At 54.9% G+C, this 19,657-nt stretch overlaps 2 protein-coding genes across 2 annotated transcripts; both read left to right on the top strand.

Annotated features, from left to right (window-relative positions):
• The first annotated feature begins 235 nt into the window (after window positions 1-235).
• On the top strand, window positions 236-2,461 carry LOC107147133 (serine protease 29-like). The gene is made up of 6 exons (XM_015491550.2): window positions 236-282; window positions 379-439; window positions 594-774; window positions 950-1,215; window positions 1,738-1,904; window positions 1,978-2,461. Exons 2-6 carry the CDS (start codon window positions 379-381, stop codon window positions 2,140-2,142), a joined length of 840 nt encoding a protein of 279 aa, XP_015347036.1. The 5' UTR covers window positions 236-282; the 3' UTR covers window positions 2,143-2,461.
• Window positions 2,462-18,402: 15,941 nt separating this feature from the next.
• On the top strand, window positions 18,403-19,657 carry LOC107147134 (tryptase beta-2-like). The gene is made up of 4 exons (XM_048790063.1): window positions 18,403-18,590; window positions 18,713-18,978; window positions 19,104-19,267; window positions 19,336-19,657. Exons 1-4 carry the CDS (start codon window positions 18,403-18,405, stop codon window positions 19,498-19,500), a joined length of 783 nt encoding a protein of 260 aa, XP_048646020.1. The 3' UTR covers window positions 19,501-19,657.

Consider the following 19,657-nt stretch of genomic DNA (forward strand, 5'->3'; position numbering starts at 1 on the left):
CCCTGAGCCAAACAGCCCTTCTCCCACCCCAGCCTCTAGGGATACTCTTCCAAGATCATGGTGAGGTCCGAGTAATCCTGACTCTGGCTGATCCAGACCCTGGCAAGGACCTAGAACCCCGTGTTTGGGTCACCAGCCCCTTTTGCATCTCAGGCCAAATGCCACTTCCTCTCTGCCCCTCCTCCAAGCAGAGCACTGGACAAGCCCCCTGCCCACTTCCTGTGGCTGGAGGATAAAGGATAGAGAGGCCCAGGGAGAAGGGAGCCCAGGAGCCCTGGCAAGGTAGGGTGCTGTCCCTGCAGACTGCTGTGGCTGGCTCTGGCCCACTCTACCCCTGGCCTCAGGTAGCCCAGCACCCTCTGTGTCTGTCCTCTGCAGATGCTGAGCCTGTGGTTTGTGACCCTTCTCTTGGTGGGGACCTCCAGTGCTGGGACCCCGGGTGAGTCCTGACCCATTTGACCCTGTCCCTTCCCCAAGGCTCCTGTGAGCGATGTCCCCAGGATCTGGGGACATGTGCACGGCCTGTTCGGGCTCGAATTGGGGATCTTGGCCTGTGTGCGCCAGGCTCCCTGACCTTCACCTGTTGCTTCTAGCACCTGTCTCACAGAACGACCTGGTGGGCATCGTGGGTGGCCACAGTGCCCCCCAGGGGAGGTGGCCATGGCAGATCAGCTTGAGGGTCTACAGCTACCGCTGGGCTGCATGGGTGCACATCTGTGGGGGCTCCCTCATCCACCCACAGTGGGTGCTGACTGCTGCCCACTGCATTGGCCGGTGAGTCTCCTCCCTTCTGCCCGGCTCTGGGTTGGATATGGGGGCTAAACCAGGGGGTGTGGGCAGGGCCTGGGCTGCACACATGGGGCCACTTGTTTTTCCTAGGCCTGCTGGCCTTCTGCAATGTCCAGGGGACCTAGAGTGAGTTGCCACCATGGTTTCTTTCCGACTCCAGGAAAGATGCTGACCCATCAGCCTACCGGGTCCAGGCTGGGAACGTTTTCCTCTATGGGGACACGAAGCTGTTGCATGTGAACCGGGTCATCGTCCACCCTGACTATGTGAATGCCTTCTTGGGCTCAGACGTGGCCTTGCTGCGTCTGGCGAAACCTGCAGTGTGCTCTGCCAACATCAAGCCCGTCAGGCTCTCCTCCCTGTCTGATAGTATCACCCCAAGGGACCAGTGCTGGGTGACTGGCTGGGGCGCCATCAGCATGTTTGGTACTTACAGAGGGTGTGGCTGGAAGGGTCTCTGTGTGGGACCTACACTTGCTCTGAGAACTATTAGAGGCCGGGTGGTGCTGGGTTTCTAGGTTGCAGCTTCAGAGGGAATCCAGGGAATGGCCAAGGAACCCAGGGCACTCCCACCTCGTCTCCCACCCACTGGGGTCTCCATGGGAGCCTCAGCACCTGCAGAGGGAAAGCCTGAGCCCAGAGCTCAGTGCTCTGAGCGGGGAAACGTTTGCTCCTCTAGTTTCTAACCTTAAAAAATGTGTTTTTGAGACACCAGAAGAACACATTGTTCATTGTCTCTCTGGTGCCCCAACTGCAGGCCTGTAGAGTGCCTGTGTGGAGTGCCAGGGTTCAGGTGGACATGGTCCCTATGAGCTGTGTCTCCACACAGTGTGTGACAGGAGGGAGCTGAGGCCAGGGATGCAGAGGGGAGGTGGCCGTGGCAGGTCAGCTTGGGCGAGGGTAGGGTCTAACCACACCTGTGCTGCTAGCCCCCCTTTTCTCCCCTAGGCTCCCTGCCTCCACCCTTCCGCCTGCAGCAGGTGGAGGTGCAGGTGGTGAAGAATGCAGTCTGCGAGCAACAGTACCACAACGCCAGCAGGCACCGCCACAGGGACCGGAGGATCATCTTGGATGACATGCTGTGTGCGGGCAGCGAGGGCCGCAGTGCCTGCTATGTAAGTCCTTTTCCACCTGCCCACCCCCATTTCACCTTTGGGGCCAATATCCAATGACTCCTCTTCCTCCTAGGGTGACTCTGGAGGGCCCCTGGTGTGCAAAGTGACAGGCTCCTGGAGGTTGGTGGGAGTGGTCAGCTGGGGCATCGGCTGTGCCCTCCGCAACATTCCTGGGGTCTATGCTCGGGTCCAATCCTTTGTGCCATGGATCCAGCAGCAGATGAGGAGGTACACCTGAGAGCAGACCACTGGCCTTCTGCTGGTCAGCCAAGCCAGCCAAGGAGAAGCCAGCTCACCTCCCAAGTGTGCTGCTTTGGCCTCAGTCCCCACCCCTGAATCTATGGTGCCCAGGTCCTCCCTGACTCCTATCAGCAAGCAGGGTGATGGGCAGGATGGGGCCTGGGCTTGCTGTGCAGTCTCTCTAATGAGAGGACCTGAGGAGGGGCTTGTGCTCCAGGGCACAGGTGCCCATTCTGCTTAGTGTCCAGCAGTTGAAGGACATTCGAGCTGTTTGCGCTTTGTGGCCACGATGAATAAAGATACTATGAAAATCTGTATTCTGGATTTTGTGTGAGCAAAAAGTTTCCCTTTCTCTCAAGTTATCCCAATCCAGCTCTTTCTCAAGAAGAGAAGTGCCCAAGTCCTCTGAATTAGGGAAGAAGATTTTATTATTGGATAATCACTGAAACTAGTAAAAACTTTAAAGAGCAAAATGTCTTAGAACACACTGGAAAGGTAAAGGAGAGAAACCATCACAATTGAAAGGTGAATTCTACTTGGAGGCCCTCCACAGCCCAGGATGGCCATTCTCAGCCTGAGCCGTACTGCCAGCCTCCCTTAGTAGAAGCAATAAGGAATACATAACTGGCTCGTCCTAAGAGCCACCTGATTCACCCTGTCCCACTCCTGTTGGTGCCAAATCCTTTGTGGCATGTTCTTGGTAGATGAGAGATGGTGACCACCACCCCTGGGGGCTCCCTAGGGGTAGGCGTCATTCCAGGCATGTGGTGAGCCGCTTCTGCCGTTTATGCAAATTATGGTCACCATTACATGATGGCGCTGGCTCCGCTGTGGTCTGTGACAAACAACTCCTTGTTTGGGAGAGTTGGCGCATGACTTTTCATCACTCTATGAGAAAGCTCCACGTGGCTGCTTTGCATTGGGGCTTGAGATGCTTTATTAAGGCTGGGAGGGGCATCCGAGGGAGGAGAAGAACTATCAGGGACCTGAATAAAAAAAGTTGCTGAAAGAAGATTCTTGGGTTGCGTCTTTCTTGCGGGCAAGAAGTCGCGCACAACAACGCAACACAGGCACACTGGGTAGATTACTTCCTTCTCCTGGGGAGGCACCAGCACCCTACTTTCCAGCTGAGGAAAGTGGGGCAAAGAGAATGACCATCTTCCTGAGGTGGTGCCCTCAGCAGGCTGATTAGCCGCTGTGCAGGTGCCCACCCCCTCCACCTTCTCTCTCTGCTTGGAAGTCTGTCTCTTTGACCACATTGGGTTCTTCATGGACAAGGCTCCCAGAGGAGATGGACCCACCATGTTCCAGTGATAGATACTTATCCGTGGGTTGGGCAGCATACAGGCTCCTGTAGATGAAGGCTCTGGGGTGAGCTCTCCTCTCCCTGCACAGCTTTGCTGTCCTCACTGCCCCAAGACCTGGCCTCCTCCACAGCCCAGTCAACCTCCAGACCTGTGTAATCAGCTGGGAGTGTCTATCCTGTGCCACAGTCCTCAAAGCTCCCTCTGTGTGACTGTCAGCAGCCATCTTACAACAGAGACTCATCCCAGGCGGAGGCTGTGGTGCTGTTGAGCTAGGCACCTGTGCTCTTCTCCTGTACCAGCATGCTCACCGCTCTGGCCGTGAAGGGGTCTTTCTTCCCCTTGGTCATCCCCTACTGGGTGACGTTTGTGGGACATCAGGCAGAATGGTAGGTGAGAGGCAAGGGGCTAGGGCCAGAGGGACTCACCCCAAAGTAAAGCAGAGAACACCCCAGCCTTCTCTCTGTTCTGAACTCCTCCAGTGTCCTCGTCCAGCCAATCCAGGCTACCAGTCCTCAGTATCCTCCTTACCAGGACCCTCAGCTGCAGGTCCCTGGGGAGGTGACCCACTGGGAAGGTACAGCCAGCTGCTTCCCAAAGCAGGCTCTGGTTGCTTCTGTGATGCTGACTCTGTGCTGTAGAGGCTCTGCCTGAGCCCCACAGGCTGTAGGAAGTAGATGTGCACATCATTGCCTGCAGGTGTAGACTTATGTCTGTGAGACCATAGCCAAGGAGATGCTGTGTGCTAGCTACTTCCATGGCCATAAGGCTTTTGCAAGGGCAGCCCCCTGCCCACCGAGCCCCCAATCCACAGTGGGGCCAGGGAGAGTTACTGAAACTTTAAGGCCAGTGGGGATGTGGAAGCAGAGAATTGGTGATGAACCTTTGCCATGGTTGGCCAAGCCCATCTCCTAATCCTCAGGCTTTAGTTTTCAGCTGGGGGGCGTGGTCTGGCTCAGGGAGGGTGCAGACTCTGCCTGTCACCTTGGTAACCTGGTGCCTAGGACTGTCTGACTGCAGCTGGTATCCATAAGTACTGTAAGGATGAACCTAGAATTCCAAGCCAGCCGTGGGGGAGTGTGAGGAGGTGCTGCTAGGTACAGAGGAACATGGGTGACTCCCAAAGGGTGTAGCACACATCACCAAGCAAGGACAGAGCCCTGGCCTGTTCGTCACACACAACTGGAACTCCAAAGGGGTCCCCATGCATCACATTCCCTGGTGTCCAGCCCTCCCGGCTCCCTGCCCACCTCAGCCTCAGTCTGAGAGCACCTTATTCTGTAGCCTTCACCTGAGCCCTGTTCTTCCTTATTCTTCTTCTAGGATGATGATGGGGGCCTCTGGTCTGTTGACTCAGGGACAGGTGCAGGGCTCAGGTGGTGATGCTGAGCTTTAGCCAGGGATGTCCAAGTCTCAGTGTCCTGGAGTGTATGCCAGGTCACTGCCTACCTGCTCTGAGTCCACATAGTGTGCTTCTGCCTCACCACTTCTCTGGGGGCTGATCCCTCCCAAACTTCCTTTCCTGTGTGGCCAGTAGATTGCTTTAGGGCAAAGGGCAGAAAAGTAAAGTTTCTGGGACTCCTGCTGAGCAAAGAGCTGGGCTAGAATGGAAGCACAATTGGGGGTTCTGAGAAGAGTAAATGCTTGGGAAACGCTTCTGGCCTGTTCACTGGATCGAGAGCAGGGGCTGCAGGACCAGAGGGGTGCGCTGTTGGTCTGGTGTGCACAGGGCCCGCTCCTCAAGCCTCTGCTGCCCTAGGCAGGATGGGCTAAGAAATTTGCATGGCACTCCTTAAAGGGCAAAAAGCTGCCTCCCCCCCCTGCTTTTAAAATTTTTTTTTTTGGAGTCAGGACAACCTCCCGAGCAGCTGAGTAGCTGAGACTAACAGGCTTGCGCCGGCTCTTCGGGGTAGCTCTTTCCGTGGTGTTTTGCTATTTTAATGCCCATCATTCTTGGACACTGGACTCCCCCAGTTTGTGCCCCGTGCGGAGGGGCGGGAGTGGGCGCGGCAGTGGGGAGAGGAGCTCAGAGGAGCCAGACCCTTCCGCGGGAAGGTGCGGGAGGCGGCCATGCACCGCCTTGCCCAAACACCCCCGACACCGCCAAGCCGCGGAACTTCACTTACAGATGACCATGAACTCCACGACAGCGCCAAGCGCGGTCGCGCAGCCCCAGGGTCTCCAGGACCACCCCGGCAGCCAGCGCGCACCGGTCAGCGGGGGCGGACCCCACCCACCTGAGGCCCACACGACCCGCGCACACCTGGCCGCTCTTGATTGGCTGGTGGCATCAACCGGGGTGCCCACGATCGGCCGCAGGCCCTATGGCGTTAGGGGGGCGTGACCGGCAGTTCCCGGGGCCAAGCTGCAGGGTCCGCACCGCGCAGTGACCAGTCTCCTCGCCCTCCTGTCTTCCTGCAGATGTGGACCCGGAGAAGGACCCGGAGACCCCTGTGAAGGTGGGACTCCCGGCTCTCCGCATGCGGTTCCCTGCCTACGGGTAGCCCTGGGCCACCACTGGCTTGCGGGCTTCACTCCTGCGCACTGCTTCTGAGCTTGTGCGCCTTGTGCAGGAGTTCCTGGCCCTTGGGTTGTGGCAGAGTGCTGTTCCACCGAAAGGGTCGCCAGGATTTGCTGATCCATTCACAAGCGGATGAACATCTGGCTTGTTTCCACTTCAGGCTCTTATGAATAAAGTTTCTGTAAACATTTTTGTGGGAACATAAGTTTTTAATTATCTTGGGTAAACACCGAATGGAATTGCGAAGGCATACAGCAGGTTTGCATTTATGTGGTTTCCGAATTATCCTTGAAGGCGCTGCGGAGAGTGCATCCCTCTCCGCGATGGATGGGATCAGTGTCCTTGCCAGCACCTGGGATCTGCAATCTCTGTGGCTTCAGGACTTCCGGGGAAAATGCAGTGTATCCCACCCTTTTGTTTTTCTTTCTTTTTCTTCTTCTGTCTCTCTCTCTCTCTCTCTCTCTCTTTTTTTTTTTTACTGGAAATGAACCAGGAGCGTTTTACCGCTGAGCTACATCCCCAGTCCTTTACAGATTTTATTTTTAGACAGGGCCTGTTGAGTTGCGGAGGCTGGCGTCAGACTTGAGATCCTCCTGCCTCAGCCTCTTAAATTGTTGGGATTACAGGCGAGGCACCATGCTCAGCTCGTGTGTTTGTAATTTGCATTTTTGCCATGGCCAACAGTATTGTGCATTTTACCACGTGTTTATATTTTCTATTTATATATCTTTAGTGAATGTTCAAATATTTCCCCCTATTTAATGTTTTAATAATTTCATAAAACTTTATACACCTCAAAATGCTTTCAACCCTGTGCCATGAAGAACTGAGATCTAATTGTACAGAGCATGATAAAGCAGGATGGTACCAAGGAGATGAAAGGCCTGAAAGACCTGACCTTCTCTCAGTTTGAAGCAGGAAGCCATGAGCCGAGGCCCAAGTGTCTGCCCACTGCAGGGACAGTGGGCAGTGAGCCCTGGACCTGTAGGGTGGTGGGGGACAGCCACACACCTGTGCCCTGGGCAGGGAGTGAGGAGGAGGAGAACAGGGCTCCACCAAAGGCCCCACCTACTCCTGTATCTCCATGTGGACACTACAGCCCAGGGAACAAGCTTAGTGACACAGAGAGACCACACAGGGACAGGATGGGACCCGGGCATCCCTGCAAACCCAGGCGGTGGATGGAGTCCTTGCCACCTTCTCCAGGAAGCCCTCCCTGGATCCTGCAGCTCACACCTCCCCAGAGAGCCTCTGGGAGCCCAGCCTTTGGGGTTCTCCTCCTGAGGCCCAGAAGCCTGGGGGAGACAGCTCAGGACTCCGTGATAACCTGCCCTCCAGGATGTCCTCACATCTGTCCTCAAGTCCCATGACTCCACCACAGATCAGATGGGCAAAGCCCCCCAACTGCCCAGACCACGCAGGGCTTCCTCTCTGGCTGGGGCCTGATGACTGAGCTGATTAGGGGCCCCGGTCCCAGCCTGAGACTTTCCCACCCCCTCCCCAGCCCCATGCACAGGCTGGGGTTGGAGGGCCCCACCAAGAACCCCAGGGCAGGACCCCTCTTAGGAGTGGGGAAACCGAGGCAGGGTGGCAGTCCTCTGATGGTGCAGCAGGCTGTGGCTCTGCGAGGCCCAAGCCCAGCCCCCCTCATGCCAGCACCTGGTCCTGGCCGAGGCTCATGGTGCATGGTCTGAGCTGGGATGGCGAGGAAGGGAGTGTGCTGGGTGGGGCCCAGCCTCCCTCAGATGGACCACACCTGGGAGGTGGTCGCTGGGGTGGGGGGTGGGACCTACCTGGTCACCATAACACAGGGAAGCAGGGTGGGGTCTAGGTGTGCCCAGCCCAGGCTGCCATACCCAGGACCCAGCAGCCTCACATTGCCCAGTGAGGGTGGGGTGCAGGGTCTTCAGGGAGCCAGATCCGCTGAGACCTGACCCCCAGGAGGGGACTTCAGGGCCCTCACCTTTCCCAGTTCCATCCTTGGGGACCCCGTCCCCCCTTCACACTGCTGTCTGAAGAGCCCTTGACACCCCTGGATCCCAGGCCTGACACCCCAAATCATCCCATTGGTCCCCTTGGCACCCCTGTGACAGGTGCTGCTTCCTCTCATCTGACAGAGGAGTTCAGGGAGGGGGTGGCCATTGCCTTGGCCATGCCCCCACCTTGCAGGGTCTTCTCAGGTCCATGGAACATGGGTTGAGCCAGTCCACTATTTTGGAGCCAAGCCTGACTTGAAAGCCAGTTCTCCAGGTTTCAAAGGGGGACCTGCACTTGGGTGACTGCCCTGCGGTCACCACTCAGAAATCCACCTTTGTTTTCTGAACCAGGGTCCTGCAATTTCAGTTTGCATGAAAACCCCAAATCCTGCAGCTGATTGCAGCATCGTGTACGGTGCTTTCTAGATGCACTGTTGGGGTCCTGAAGGTAGCCCCAGTGCTGCCATCTGCCAGACCAGGGTGTGCGGATGGTGGGGACCAACCCATTGCTCCATGACAAGCCAGGTTATTCAGATCCCATGTGCTTTTTCTTTTCATGCCCCTTTTCTGCTGCAGTATCAAATCCAGTCTGCCACATAAGATTGGTCATTGAGCCATCTCTGTTCCTGCTAATCTGGTATAAATGAGTCAATAGATGAGGAAAAATAAAATTTAAGAAGTGCTCAATGTGATTACACACCTGTAATCCCAGTTACTCAGTATTCCTGGGTGCTGCCCAGGTCCCCTAATCTGTTAGGTCATCAGGCCCCAGGCAGAGAGAGGACGGTTGGGAAGGGCCTGCCCTGTGCCCATCTTATCTGCAGTGACCATGGGACCTGCAACGGATGTGGCCAAAGGGTGATTGCCGAGTGTGGGTTTCCATGGGTCACTACTCAGAGGGCCAGAGCTGTCTCTGGCAGGTTTGGTCTGAGCCTTGGACTGCATTTTCATATTTATTTTTTTCAAAAAAATACACTATTTTAATCAATTCATTTTTATTTTTCCCACTTTTTATGGGTGCATTATAGTTGTAAGCACTGGTGGGATTTGTTGTTATATATTTGTACATGCACATAATACATAATGTAATGATATAATTTAGCCAATACCACTCCTTAGCACTTTCTCCCTCCCACCCCAAATACACTATTTTAGAAAAGATTTAGATTCATAGAAAAATTATAAAGATAGAATAAGGTACCCATACTCCTTGCATCTGATTTCTGCTGTTACTAACACCATACATTGGAATGATTCATTTGTTATAATCAATGAGGTGATATGATACACTATTTAACAAAAGTCCACAGTTGATTTGGATTTCATTACTTTTCCCTGAATATCCTTTTCCTGTCCTCAGGCTTCTCTGGGCAGGACAGCTTCTGACTTCCCTGCTCTTGGCCCCAGAGGGTTTTGCAGAGTGCAGTCACGGGGTTTATAGAAGGTCCTCTGTCAGGATTTTGCCAGCTGTTTCTCTCATAGGAGTATTGTGGGTCCTGGGGGAGGACCACAGGGGTGAGTTCCCTGCTCCTCAGCTGCATCAGGGGTGTATGTGGCTGTGGAAGTCCATCTTGCTCACCTGGTGGAGAGAGTGCCCAGGTGTGTCCACTGAGCCGGCTTGCCTCCCCAGGCGAGTCTGGTCAGTACTGTGCAGAAGGAAGCCGTGAGGCGTGGCCATGCCTCACTTCTGGAGAAGCATCCCCTTGTGGAATTCTGAGGGAGACGGAGCTCTTTCTCCCAATTTGATTATTAATTCAGTTACACATTTGTATCTGTTTGGACTCATGAACGTTGAGCTTTGGGTCAGGGCCCAGCAGTCCTTCATCTGTGGCCTTGGTTGTTTTGGCCTGTCTTCAGGGGCTCGCTTGGTCTTAAAGTGTCTCTTGCATCTGGTGTGAGACGCCGTGGCTCTTGTGCATCTCCTGCCAGGGGCCCAGGGCCAGCTATCCCCTGGTTCCCTTCAGTGAGAAAGGCACTGGAAACAGAGACTGGGCCACGTGCCCCTGCTGCTAGGGGGTGTCACTGCCTCTTGGCCTTCTGCCATCAGAGCACAGGTAGTCAGTGCCATGTGGGAAGGAGATGTGTGTCTATTTGTAGCAGCACTCCCTCTGTATGCTGTCCTGAGTCTTTCCTGGTCCAGCACCTCAGGGGCCACGCCAGCCCCTCTCCGAGCTTGCTACAAGACACCAGCCCTCCTGTGCTCCACGGATCAGTCCTAGCACCCTGTGTAGCAGCTTGGGTGCTGTGGACCTGCACCCCTGTGGGGGCTTTCTCCAGGGAGCACTGGCCCTGTGCCTGGTCCTCCCCCAGCCTCACAGCCAATGCCCCCACTGTCCAGGGCCGTCCGTGTCCCCCTCCCTGTTGTAGTTCTTCCCAGGCACGTACCATGGTTCACCCACCTGTGTCCTTCTGGTGGACTTTGGTGTTTCCTGCTTGGGTTGTTACAATAAAGCTGAAGTGAACATTATTGTTTAAGTCTTCTCCCCGAGCTACATTTTTATTTCTCTTGGGTAATTCCCTAGGGTGGAATGGCTGAGTCACAGGGAAACTTCGTTTTTGAAAGTGTAGCGGCTGCAGAGGCTGGGGAGGCCGCTCAGTGGCAGGTGCCTGACTGGCATGCATGAAGTCTGGGGTTGATCCCCAGCAATGCAAAAAAGAAAAAATAAAATTTGTTACAGACCAAAGTAGGAAAATTCCACTTACAATGGCATCCAAAAGGTTAAAACACCTAGAAATCAACATGGCCAGAAGGTGGAACACAGGTGCTGGGCTGCCTCTACGCCCTTTCCCACATTCCTGATGCTCTGGCATTTGGGAGACTGCCCCTCAGGGCTGGCTAATTCCTGGAGGTGGTGAATGAGTCCCCTGGGACTCACCTGACACCTGTCAGGTGGTGCATGAACCTTGAGAGCCTTCTGTTAAGGCCACACATGAACTGTCTGAGGTCTACTGTGGAGCTCCACTCACGGGAATTGTGCAGAACAGGTCAACCCACAGAGATGGCAGACTGGAGGAGAGTGGGGACACGGGGTCTGTTTTTTCTGGCGGGGGTGGTGGTGGAAATGTTTGCAAGTTGCCTGGAGGTGGCTGCAGAACATGGTGTATGCACTAAACCCTTGGACTTGTTCCCTCTGAATGACAGGTGTCATCCATGCCGATTTATCCTCATTAGCAAATGTCTAAGTTGGTTGCCGAACGAAGGCAGGTTCACTGGTTCCACCGTTCCACGTAAGGAGCTCGCTTATCCACAAAAACGACTGTTGAGGTTTCCAGAGAGATTGGTCCTTCTTCACCCTCTCCCTGGCAGTCTGGCCGTTCCTCGCTTCCTGGCACTTGGTCCTGTCAGGCTTTGGTTCAATCTCAGACTCTGGGTTGCTGCAAGCTCCTCTGGGAACATAGTTTTGGACCATTTGAGAACTCCAGTGACAGGAGGGTTTTAAAGGAGAGGTACCTGCCCACAGCACCACCCCAAGCCTCCTGAACCCTGAGACAGTCACAGGCATCCTGGTGGCTCCTGTCACTGGAAGTCTACCCACTGTCCCACGGCAGAAGGAGCAGAGGACCTGCTAAAACCCAGGGCACATCAGGTGGCTCCTCGGCTGACAGAGATGGCCCTTTGTCTCCTGGACTCTCCTGAGCCCTGGCTTCTAAGAAGTTCAGGCCAGCACCTTGCAGGGCACCCTCACGCTGGGCCATCTGATGCTTTCTCATGAGTAGACTGAAGTTCTATGCTTTTGGCAAGAATATCACAGGTAGGACTGAGTGCTGCGTCTTGTTGAGGGTGTCCAGCCTGCTGTCCACTTTCACTGCTGGATAAGGGGGGATTGCCAGGTCCCTTACTGTTTTCCCCTTAGTAACTAATACATACTTCATGGGGAGATTTAAGACTATGTAAGTAGCTGATTTCTCATCAGAATTTTAATTAATTTATTTATGACCACACAGACTCATGAGACATCCTATCTTATTCAAATCTTAATTTGTTTCTTTTTCCCAATTATAATGTGGTATGCCAGTCAGATCTGGGGATTCTGGGGGCTCATACAAATTGGCTTCCATGTCTTTTTTCTTTTTTTTTTTTTATTCACTGCTAGACATTGAGCATGGGGTGCTCTACCTCTGAGGTATATCCCCAACTCTTTTAAAATCTTTTAGGTTTTGGGATAGGGCATCACTAAGTAGCTGAGTCCAGTCTTGAACTTGTGACCCTTCTGCTTCAGCCTCCTGAGAAGCTAGGTTAGCAGCGTGCATCACCATGCGCAGCTTCTAGGTCTTTTTCACAGGTCTCAATTTCTCTTGGAGTATTTCCTTGTACAAGATGACTTTCGCTCCTTTTTTACTTCCTCTGATCTGGACATTTCTGCAGGAAACCCAGTTCCTTTCAGTGGTAGATTGTATTTAGAAACCAAAATCTAGGGGTTGGGTATTTCTCATTGCTTTTGGAGTGTCTCTGCTCTCAGCCTTCTCAGGGGACATGTATGGGGTCATGCAGGTGTGCACATGTGCATTCCCACACTATCTCCTCACCGTGTCTGCACAGGAAGCCATAAGCTCTCTGTCACCTGTGCCTGAGGCCGTGGTCCTATCCCATGGCTCATCAGGTCTGCCCCCTCTCCATCCTGGGCAGCCCCGCATCTAATTCTTCCCCCATGAGCAGCAGTCCCGCCTCCCCCAGGGCTCTCCTGCTCAGACTCTGACCTCACTCTGGGCCCTGTGGCTCCCCTGCACTGCCCGACCTGAGGCTCAGGACTGACTCTGAGGAAAGGGGCTAGAAGAAGAAGCAGGCAGGGCTTCCCCTTTGTTACAGCTCTAGCCATTTTGGTGGTATATGGCAGGACCCCTCGGTGACTTCCCCTGCAGCTCACTGTAGAAGGGATCTTCATGCCTTTCTGGTGGCTACGTGTGCCCCTCACTGTTCCTCTGCAGGATCTGCTGCCCGTCACAGAGCTGTAGAGTTCTGCTTTCCTCTTCCTTTCATGCCCTGCTTCCTGGGGTGAGGATCCAGTTCACCTAGGAATGTGGCTGTAGGCCCCAGGACAAAGGGTGCAAGTCCTTTGTCCTCCACAGGACTATTGAGGTACCTTGCTCCTGGGCTGCAGATGGCCTCTGGTTTTCCTAGTTTTCAAGTTGGGTGTGGCCCGATCTATCAAGCCTTTTCTTAGGTTCCTGCTTTGAGTTCCTTCTGTGCTTAAGGCAGGGGAGGTTCTCTTTTGTGCTGTGTGACTTTGCTTGTTACTTTAGGTCTATGATCCACTGTGAATTATGGTGTGAGGAACCAGTGGTTGAGACTCTGTCCCCTGTGCAGAAATGTAGATGTGGTCATGTCTGTTGAAAGACATCCTTTTCTTCTGTGGAACGTAGTTGGTGGTGTGTGCTGGTCTCTCTTGACTGCTGGCTGCATTGATGTGTAGGTCCCGAACCCAACACCAACTCTGTAATCCCTGCAGCCTTATAGTCGGTCATCTCACATCACATGTCTGACCCAGAGCCAGTGTGTGACTGGGCCACCAGGGAGCAGGATTTGAGGGGTGTGATCCCCTCCCCCACTCTGCCACTACAGGGGTGGCCAGCTTCCCCTGAACCTGCCCCTCCCCAGAGCCTCTGTGGCCCCCAAAAAGCCTGTAGGAGGCAGAGGCCTCCATAGTGGACACAGGCTTACCCCAGCATGGATGGCAGCACCTTCAGGCCAGACATGCTGTGTGCTGGGGGCTGGCATATCCTGCCAGGTGGGCCTAGGGCACAGTGGAGGGCTTGGGGCCTGGAGTCCAGCAAGACTCCCCACTAACAACACTGGCCCTCACCCTGCTCTGCCCTCCAGGATGACTGGAGGCCCGCTGACCTGCCAGGTGGATGGGACCTGGTTGCAGGCTGGCGTGGTCAGCTGGGGCGAGGCTGTGTCCATCCTTACCAGCCTGGGGCCACAGCCACATACCCATGTGAACTGGATCCTCACCCCAGAATTGGGGGCCTTGGGGCTGGGAATTCTAGGGCTCCCCTGGCCCCTTCTCCTGGCTGGGCTCTTCCTGCTGGTCTTCCTGCTGCTGCTGCTGCTGCTGGCCTCCTGCATCCTGGTGGCCAAGTGCTGGCTGCACAGAACCTGGCTTGAAGTTCCCACACTATTAACCCCTGATCCAGATTTGCATGACCCCCTCCCTCCCCCGCCAATCCTCCTCCCTGCAGAGCAGAGAGAGGGCAAGGGCCACATCCTAGGCCTGTCCGGGTTCTGTCAGCAGTTCAGTCCCTGCCCAATAATGCCTTCTTCCTGGAGGGAAACAAAGGCTGAGAAGGTGCAGTTATCTGCCAAGGTCCGGGGAGGAGGGTACACCGACCCAGGTGCTTTCTGTTCAGTCTCATTCACCCCTGCACGGCCTTTAGCAGTCCTGGAAGGCCCCCAGCACCGCCGAGGCCAAAAGACCTAGGTCTGTGGCATAACCTGGTCGTGGCAGCAGAGCCTAAAGGTGCACCTGCGCAGCTGCGCCCAGCGCGTGCCCAGCGTTGACCGCCGGGCTCTCCCTCTGGTGGAGTCAGGAGGAACTGCGTCGCTCCGAACATCGCTTGGCTTTGCGGAAGAAAACCACAAACTGTGAACCCCATGATTGGCGCACATAAAATCCTAAGGGTCCCACAGACGCTGGCGAAGTAGAACTTGGCAAGGCTATGGAGCATAACGAAATACAAAATGCTGTATTTTTAAATTTATTTTTTTAACATTTATTTTTTAGTTTTAGGTAGGCACAATATCTTTATTTTATTATTTTATTTTTATGTGGTGCTAAGGATCAAACCCAGTGCCTCACCTATGCTAGGCGAGCGCCCTACCCCTGAGCCCCAGCCCCAGACCGTGTACTTTTTAATTTTTTTATTTTTGGTACCGGGGGTTGAATCCAGGGGCGCTTAACCATTGAGCCACATCCTCAGCCTTTTTTTTTTTTTTAATTTAGAGACAGGGTTTAGCTGAGTTGCTGAGGCTGGCTTTGAACTCACGATCGCCCAGCCTCAGCCTCCCAAGCTGCTAGGATTATAGGCTTGCCACCACACCAGGTTCAAAACGCTGTAGTTCTGAATATTATCCACTACTAACTGGAAAATTATCTTGGAAGCCCTAGTAAGAGTGAGGCTCTGGATCAATCCACAGTACCACAATCAATCAATCGAAACTTGAAAGTCAATATCGTTTCTATCAGAATTTTTTTAAAAAATTAAATTCTAGGCATAAAGACAGCACATTGTCCTGTTTTTGTTGTTATTTTGGGTTGTCAATTATCTTTATTTTTTTGGGAGGGGGAGAGTTGCTGGGGATCAAACCCAGGGCCTTGCACATGCTAGGCAAGTGCTTTATCACTGAGCTACACACCTAGCCCCTCATGAACTAGGTATTTTTGGGGGTGGGGGAACCAGGGATTGAACTCAGGGTCACTCAACCACTGAGTTTGTATTTTCTTCATAGACAGGGTCTCACTGAGTTGCTCAGCACCTTGGTTTTGCTGAGGCTGGCTTTGAACTTGCGATCCTCCTGCCTCAGCCTCCCATGCACCCATCACTAAGTTTTTGACAAAGAAATATGTCTTTCACATTTACAGATATTTCCACTTCCAGGACTTTCTTGGTGTGAGTCTAGATTGTCACCTCTTGTATTCTTTCTCCTGCTGAACTTCTTTTGACAATTTGGTGACAGGAGGTGCTGGCACTGGTCTTTCAGCAAGCCAACAGTTCATTTCCTTCTAGTAGTCCTTTGACGATGGCTTCCAACCTTCTGTTGACTGCCAGTTTCTGAAGACTTTCATTGATTTCCAGCCCTATGTGATGTGCCTCAGCCTGTTTTTCTTTAATTATATTCTATTTGGTGTTCATTGAGAGTGTTAGATCTGTTTGTTTATAGTTTCATCAAATATGTAAAGTTCTGGCCATTTGCTCCTCAAACACCCCCGTATCCATCCCCTTTCTCTCCTCTGGCTTTCTGCCTCACATATTCTGCAGCCTGGGTCTGTCCCGACTGCATGTCCCAAGGCAGTGTGGGTTTCTCACCCGTACTTGTCCTGCTGTCCTGTCCCCCTCCCCCCACCTGGCTTTCTACCCATCTTGAACCTTTGCATCTGCACTACCAGTTAGTTCTGTCAACAATCCCACCTCCAGTAGAACAGCCTCCCGCAGAGGAGAGGTGAGGAGGATGAGCCCCCTCCCAGTGAACGGTGGTGGGGCTGGCCTGCATCCCAGCGAGGTTCACAGGTGTGGGGGAGAGTGACTGAGTCCCTCTCTGGGAGGGCCTCACTTCCAGTGACCCTAAGACCAGTGGCTGTCCTCCAGTGGAGGATGCTTAGGGCCAGGCAGCAGACACTGGTCACCCACCCTGCTCACTCATCCCAGCAAATAGACCAGAGGCTCCATCACCTCTAGCCCCTGATTGGCCCAGTGACAGCCAATCACAGGGACCACACCCTCACAGCTATATTTTTTTTAAGAGAGAGAGGGAGAGAGGGAGAGGGAGATGGAGGGAGGGAGGGAGAGAGAGAGAGAGAGAGAGAGAGAGAGAGAGAGAGAGAGAGAATTTTAATATTTATTTTTTAGTTTTCAGCGGACACAACATCTTTGTTTGTATGTGGTGCTGAGGATTGAACCCGGGCCACACGCATGCCAGGTGAACGCGCCACCGCTTGAGCCACATCCCCAGCCCCCTCACAGCTATTGACTGGTCCACCTCCCAGGCCTGAGCCAATCGGAGCATCCCTTGGAGGACAAGGGTCCAGAGCCCCTGACTCAGTGGTGCCCGCAGCCCCTGCCCGCTGTGTGTCCAGCCACCCCTGTTCACCCTCTCGCCCCCTTGGGCTCCTGTGCTTCCATCTTGCCAGCCCTTGACAGGGCTCGGGAGTTTGTTAGAGAATGAGTGGAAGCCAGGTCGCTGAACAGTACAGCCCCTGCTGGTCCCATGCTGTCCCTGGGGTGTGCAGAGGACAGGGTGGGGGCAGGGCCTGCACTGCCCTCTGCTGAGGGCCCAGAAGTAGCAGTGAGGCAGAATAAGGGCTAGGGTCCCGGAGTCCTAGGTGAGGAGGTAGCCCCCCTGGGACCCCTTGAGTAGCATTGTCAGGAGGAGGGGCATATGGACAGGCAGGACAGTGATCATCCCTGGGACGTGGTGGGGAGTGCAGGAGAGGTTTGGGAGAGGAATGCTGGCTGCAGGCCTCTTCTGCTATCCTGCTCTGACATGGAGCCATCTGGTGTGCAGAAAAATCACAAATGGCAGAGATAATGAGGTACCCTCCGGACAGCAGAGCTTCACAGATAAGGCCCGAGACCACCCTGCGGGATTCTTCTGTGGAGCCAGTTTGATGGGGAGCAGCAAGGCCCCTTCCTGACCCAGACTCATGGTGCCGTTGATGTGACCCTCCCTCAAGTTGAGTCTCCCAGGGCTGTGCCCCACCCTATGGGATCAGAGAACTTGGGTGGGGTGAGAGGGAGAACTTGGGTGGGGGTGAGAGTGCCATCCCGTGCACTGCTCCTTTGAGGGTGGCCCACAGACATGGACTTATGCCCTGCATTCATCTTGGGGAAGCATGTTGGGTAGGACAGCAGTGGTCCCTGAATGCCACTGTTCCTGAGGCCTCCTAGGGAGTCCTCTGCGCCTGGGCAGGAGGGGACAAGAGCCCAGTCCTGACAGCTGAGAGGTGTTGCCATTCTGGTGCTAGAGATCCAGCAGCTGAGAGATGGACCCTCAATTCCCAGTGCCCAGCCCATGGCAGGGCCCATCTGGGAGCCCCCATACACAGGAGGACCTGGCAGACCCTGAGCAGAATGGAGCCCTCTCATCCCTATACTGCCACTGGGGCAGAGCCTGAGAAGCCAGCATCCTGTCCTGGGGGTGGTTTTGTGGTTGCCTGTGCATCCCAACGTTAAGGCCTGTGGACATCAGATAGACATCTTGGTGTGGGGGCATGTGTCACATGGTGGCCCTGGGTCTGAGTCATCTACTTCCTCCACATCTGGATTGGAGGTGGAGGGCCCTCTGACCCTAGCCTGGTTTGGAAGGATAAATGGAGGGGAGCTGGCTGTGTAGAGGAGAACAGGGACTGGCCAGGGTGAGTGTCCCCCACTCAGAGCCCCTGACATCTGTGTGCCCCATCCTGGATCCCTGAGACCACAGACCCCTAGTCTGGACCAGTGCTCTCATCCACATGGGCCCTGGCTCCATTCTGCTTCACTTTCTGCCACCATGATCCGTCTGGGTTCATGCTGCCCCATCCTCAACCTTTCCAGATGCTGAATCTGCTGGTGCTGGTACTGCCCCTCCTGTCCAGCCTGGTCCATGGGGCCCCTGGTGATTCCTGCCCTAGGCCTGCGCTTTCCCTGCCCCCTGCCCCCTACTCCCTGCTGCACAGGCTGGGGCAGGTGGACTCTGAGAAGCCCAGCATTGTCCCAGGCAGGGGAGGGCTGATCCAGGGTGGGGCTGCACCCTGGTGCTGAGGATGCTCCCTGCCCCAGCCACTGGCCCAGCTCTGGAGCGAGTGGGCATCGTGGGAGGACAGGAGGCCCCTGAAAACAAGTGGCCCTGGCAAGTGAGCCTGAGATTCCACTTCGAATACTGGATGCATGTGTATGGAGGCTCTCTCATCCACCCACAGTGGGTGCTGACCGCTGCTCACTGCGTGGGACCGTGAGTCTCCATGGGCCTGTGGGGTGAGGTGAGGGCCTGGTTCATCCTGTGGCACCAGATGCTCTGGAGGCTCTGAGGTTGGGGCCACTTTTGTCCTCCTGAGCAAGACTCTCCTTTCCCAGAAAAATCAGAAGCCCAGAGTTCTACCGGGTACAGCTTGGCGAGCAGCACCTTTACTACCGAGACCAGCTGCTGGCCATCAGCAGGATCATCCCTCACCCCAACTACTATATTGTGGAGGATGGGGCTGACATTGCCCTGCTGGAGCTCGAGGATCCAGTGAACATTTCCAGCCATGTTCACCCCATCTCTCTGCCCCCTGCCTCGGAGACGTTTCCCTCGGGGACACCGTGCTGGGTGACAGGCTGGGGCAATGTGCATTTTGGCGGTGGGTGGCTGGGACAGCTGAGGGCTTGGGCAGGGGGGCACAAGACCACACCATGGCCCCAGCCTTGGGGGTTCCCTTTGCAGATCAACCCTCTCCTGAGGCTGCTCCCCCTTCTTTCACCCCAGAGTCCCTCCCACCACCGTTTCCCCTGAAGCAGGTGAAAGTCCCGATTGTGGAAAACCACCTTTGTGACGCGCAGTACCACACAGGGCTCTACACAGGGGACAGCGTTCACATTGTCCGTGATGACATGCTGTGTGCTGGGAAAATTGGGCACAGCACCTGCCAGGTGGGCCCTTGTCCCCCGCACCCCCCACGTGGGCCTTGCCCCCCGGCACTGACTCTTGTTCTCCCCAGGGTGACTCTGGAGGGCCCCTGGTCTGCAAGGTGAAGGGTGCCTGGCTGCAGGTGGGCGTGGTCAGCTGGGGTGAGGGCTGTGCTTATGCCAACCGGCCGGGCATCTACACCCGTCTTACCCACTACTTGGACTGGATCCACCACTATGTCCCCAAGGTCCCCTGAGCCAGGTTGGCAGGGTTGCCACCCTGATCAGGGCATCATAAGTCCTCTCCTGCCTCAGCACACTGTTTCCTTCACAGGTGGCATCACCCCACCTTCCCAAACCCCCTACCCCTGCCCTGTGGACCCTTCTACCTGCCTCCCAGCCTTATGTGGCAGA

Source organism: Marmota marmota, unplaced genomic scaffold, assembly GCF_001458135.2.
Source record: "Marmota marmota marmota unplaced genomic scaffold, marMar, whole genome shotgun sequence".
In the NCBI taxonomy this organism is placed as follows: Eukaryota; Metazoa; Chordata; class Mammalia; order Rodentia; family Sciuridae; genus Marmota; species Marmota marmota.

Coding starts and splice junctions, on each gene's coding strand:
- LOC107147134 (XM_048790063.1), top strand. CDS start 18,403: ATGCTCCCTGCCCCAGCCACTGGCCCAGCTCTGGAGCGAGTGGGCATC. Junction 18,591..18,712: donor GCTGCTCACTGCGTGGGACC/GTGAGTCTCCAT, acceptor CTCCTTTCCCAG/AAAAATCAGAAGCCCAGAGT. Junction 18,979..19,103: donor GGGCAATGTGCATTTTGGCG/GTGGGTGGCTGG, acceptor CTTTCACCCCAG/AGTCCCTCCCACCACCGTTT.
- LOC107147133 (XM_015491550.2), top strand. CDS start 379: ATGCTGAGCCTGTGGTTTGTGACCCTTCTCTTGGTGGGGACCTCCAGT. Junction 775..949: donor GCTGCCCACTGCATTGGCCG/GTGAGTCTCCTC, acceptor TTCCGACTCCAG/GAAAGATGCTGACCCATCAG. Junction 1,216..1,737: donor GGGCGCCATCAGCATGTTTG/GTACTTACAGAG, acceptor TTTCTCCCCTAG/GCTCCCTGCCTCCACCCTTC.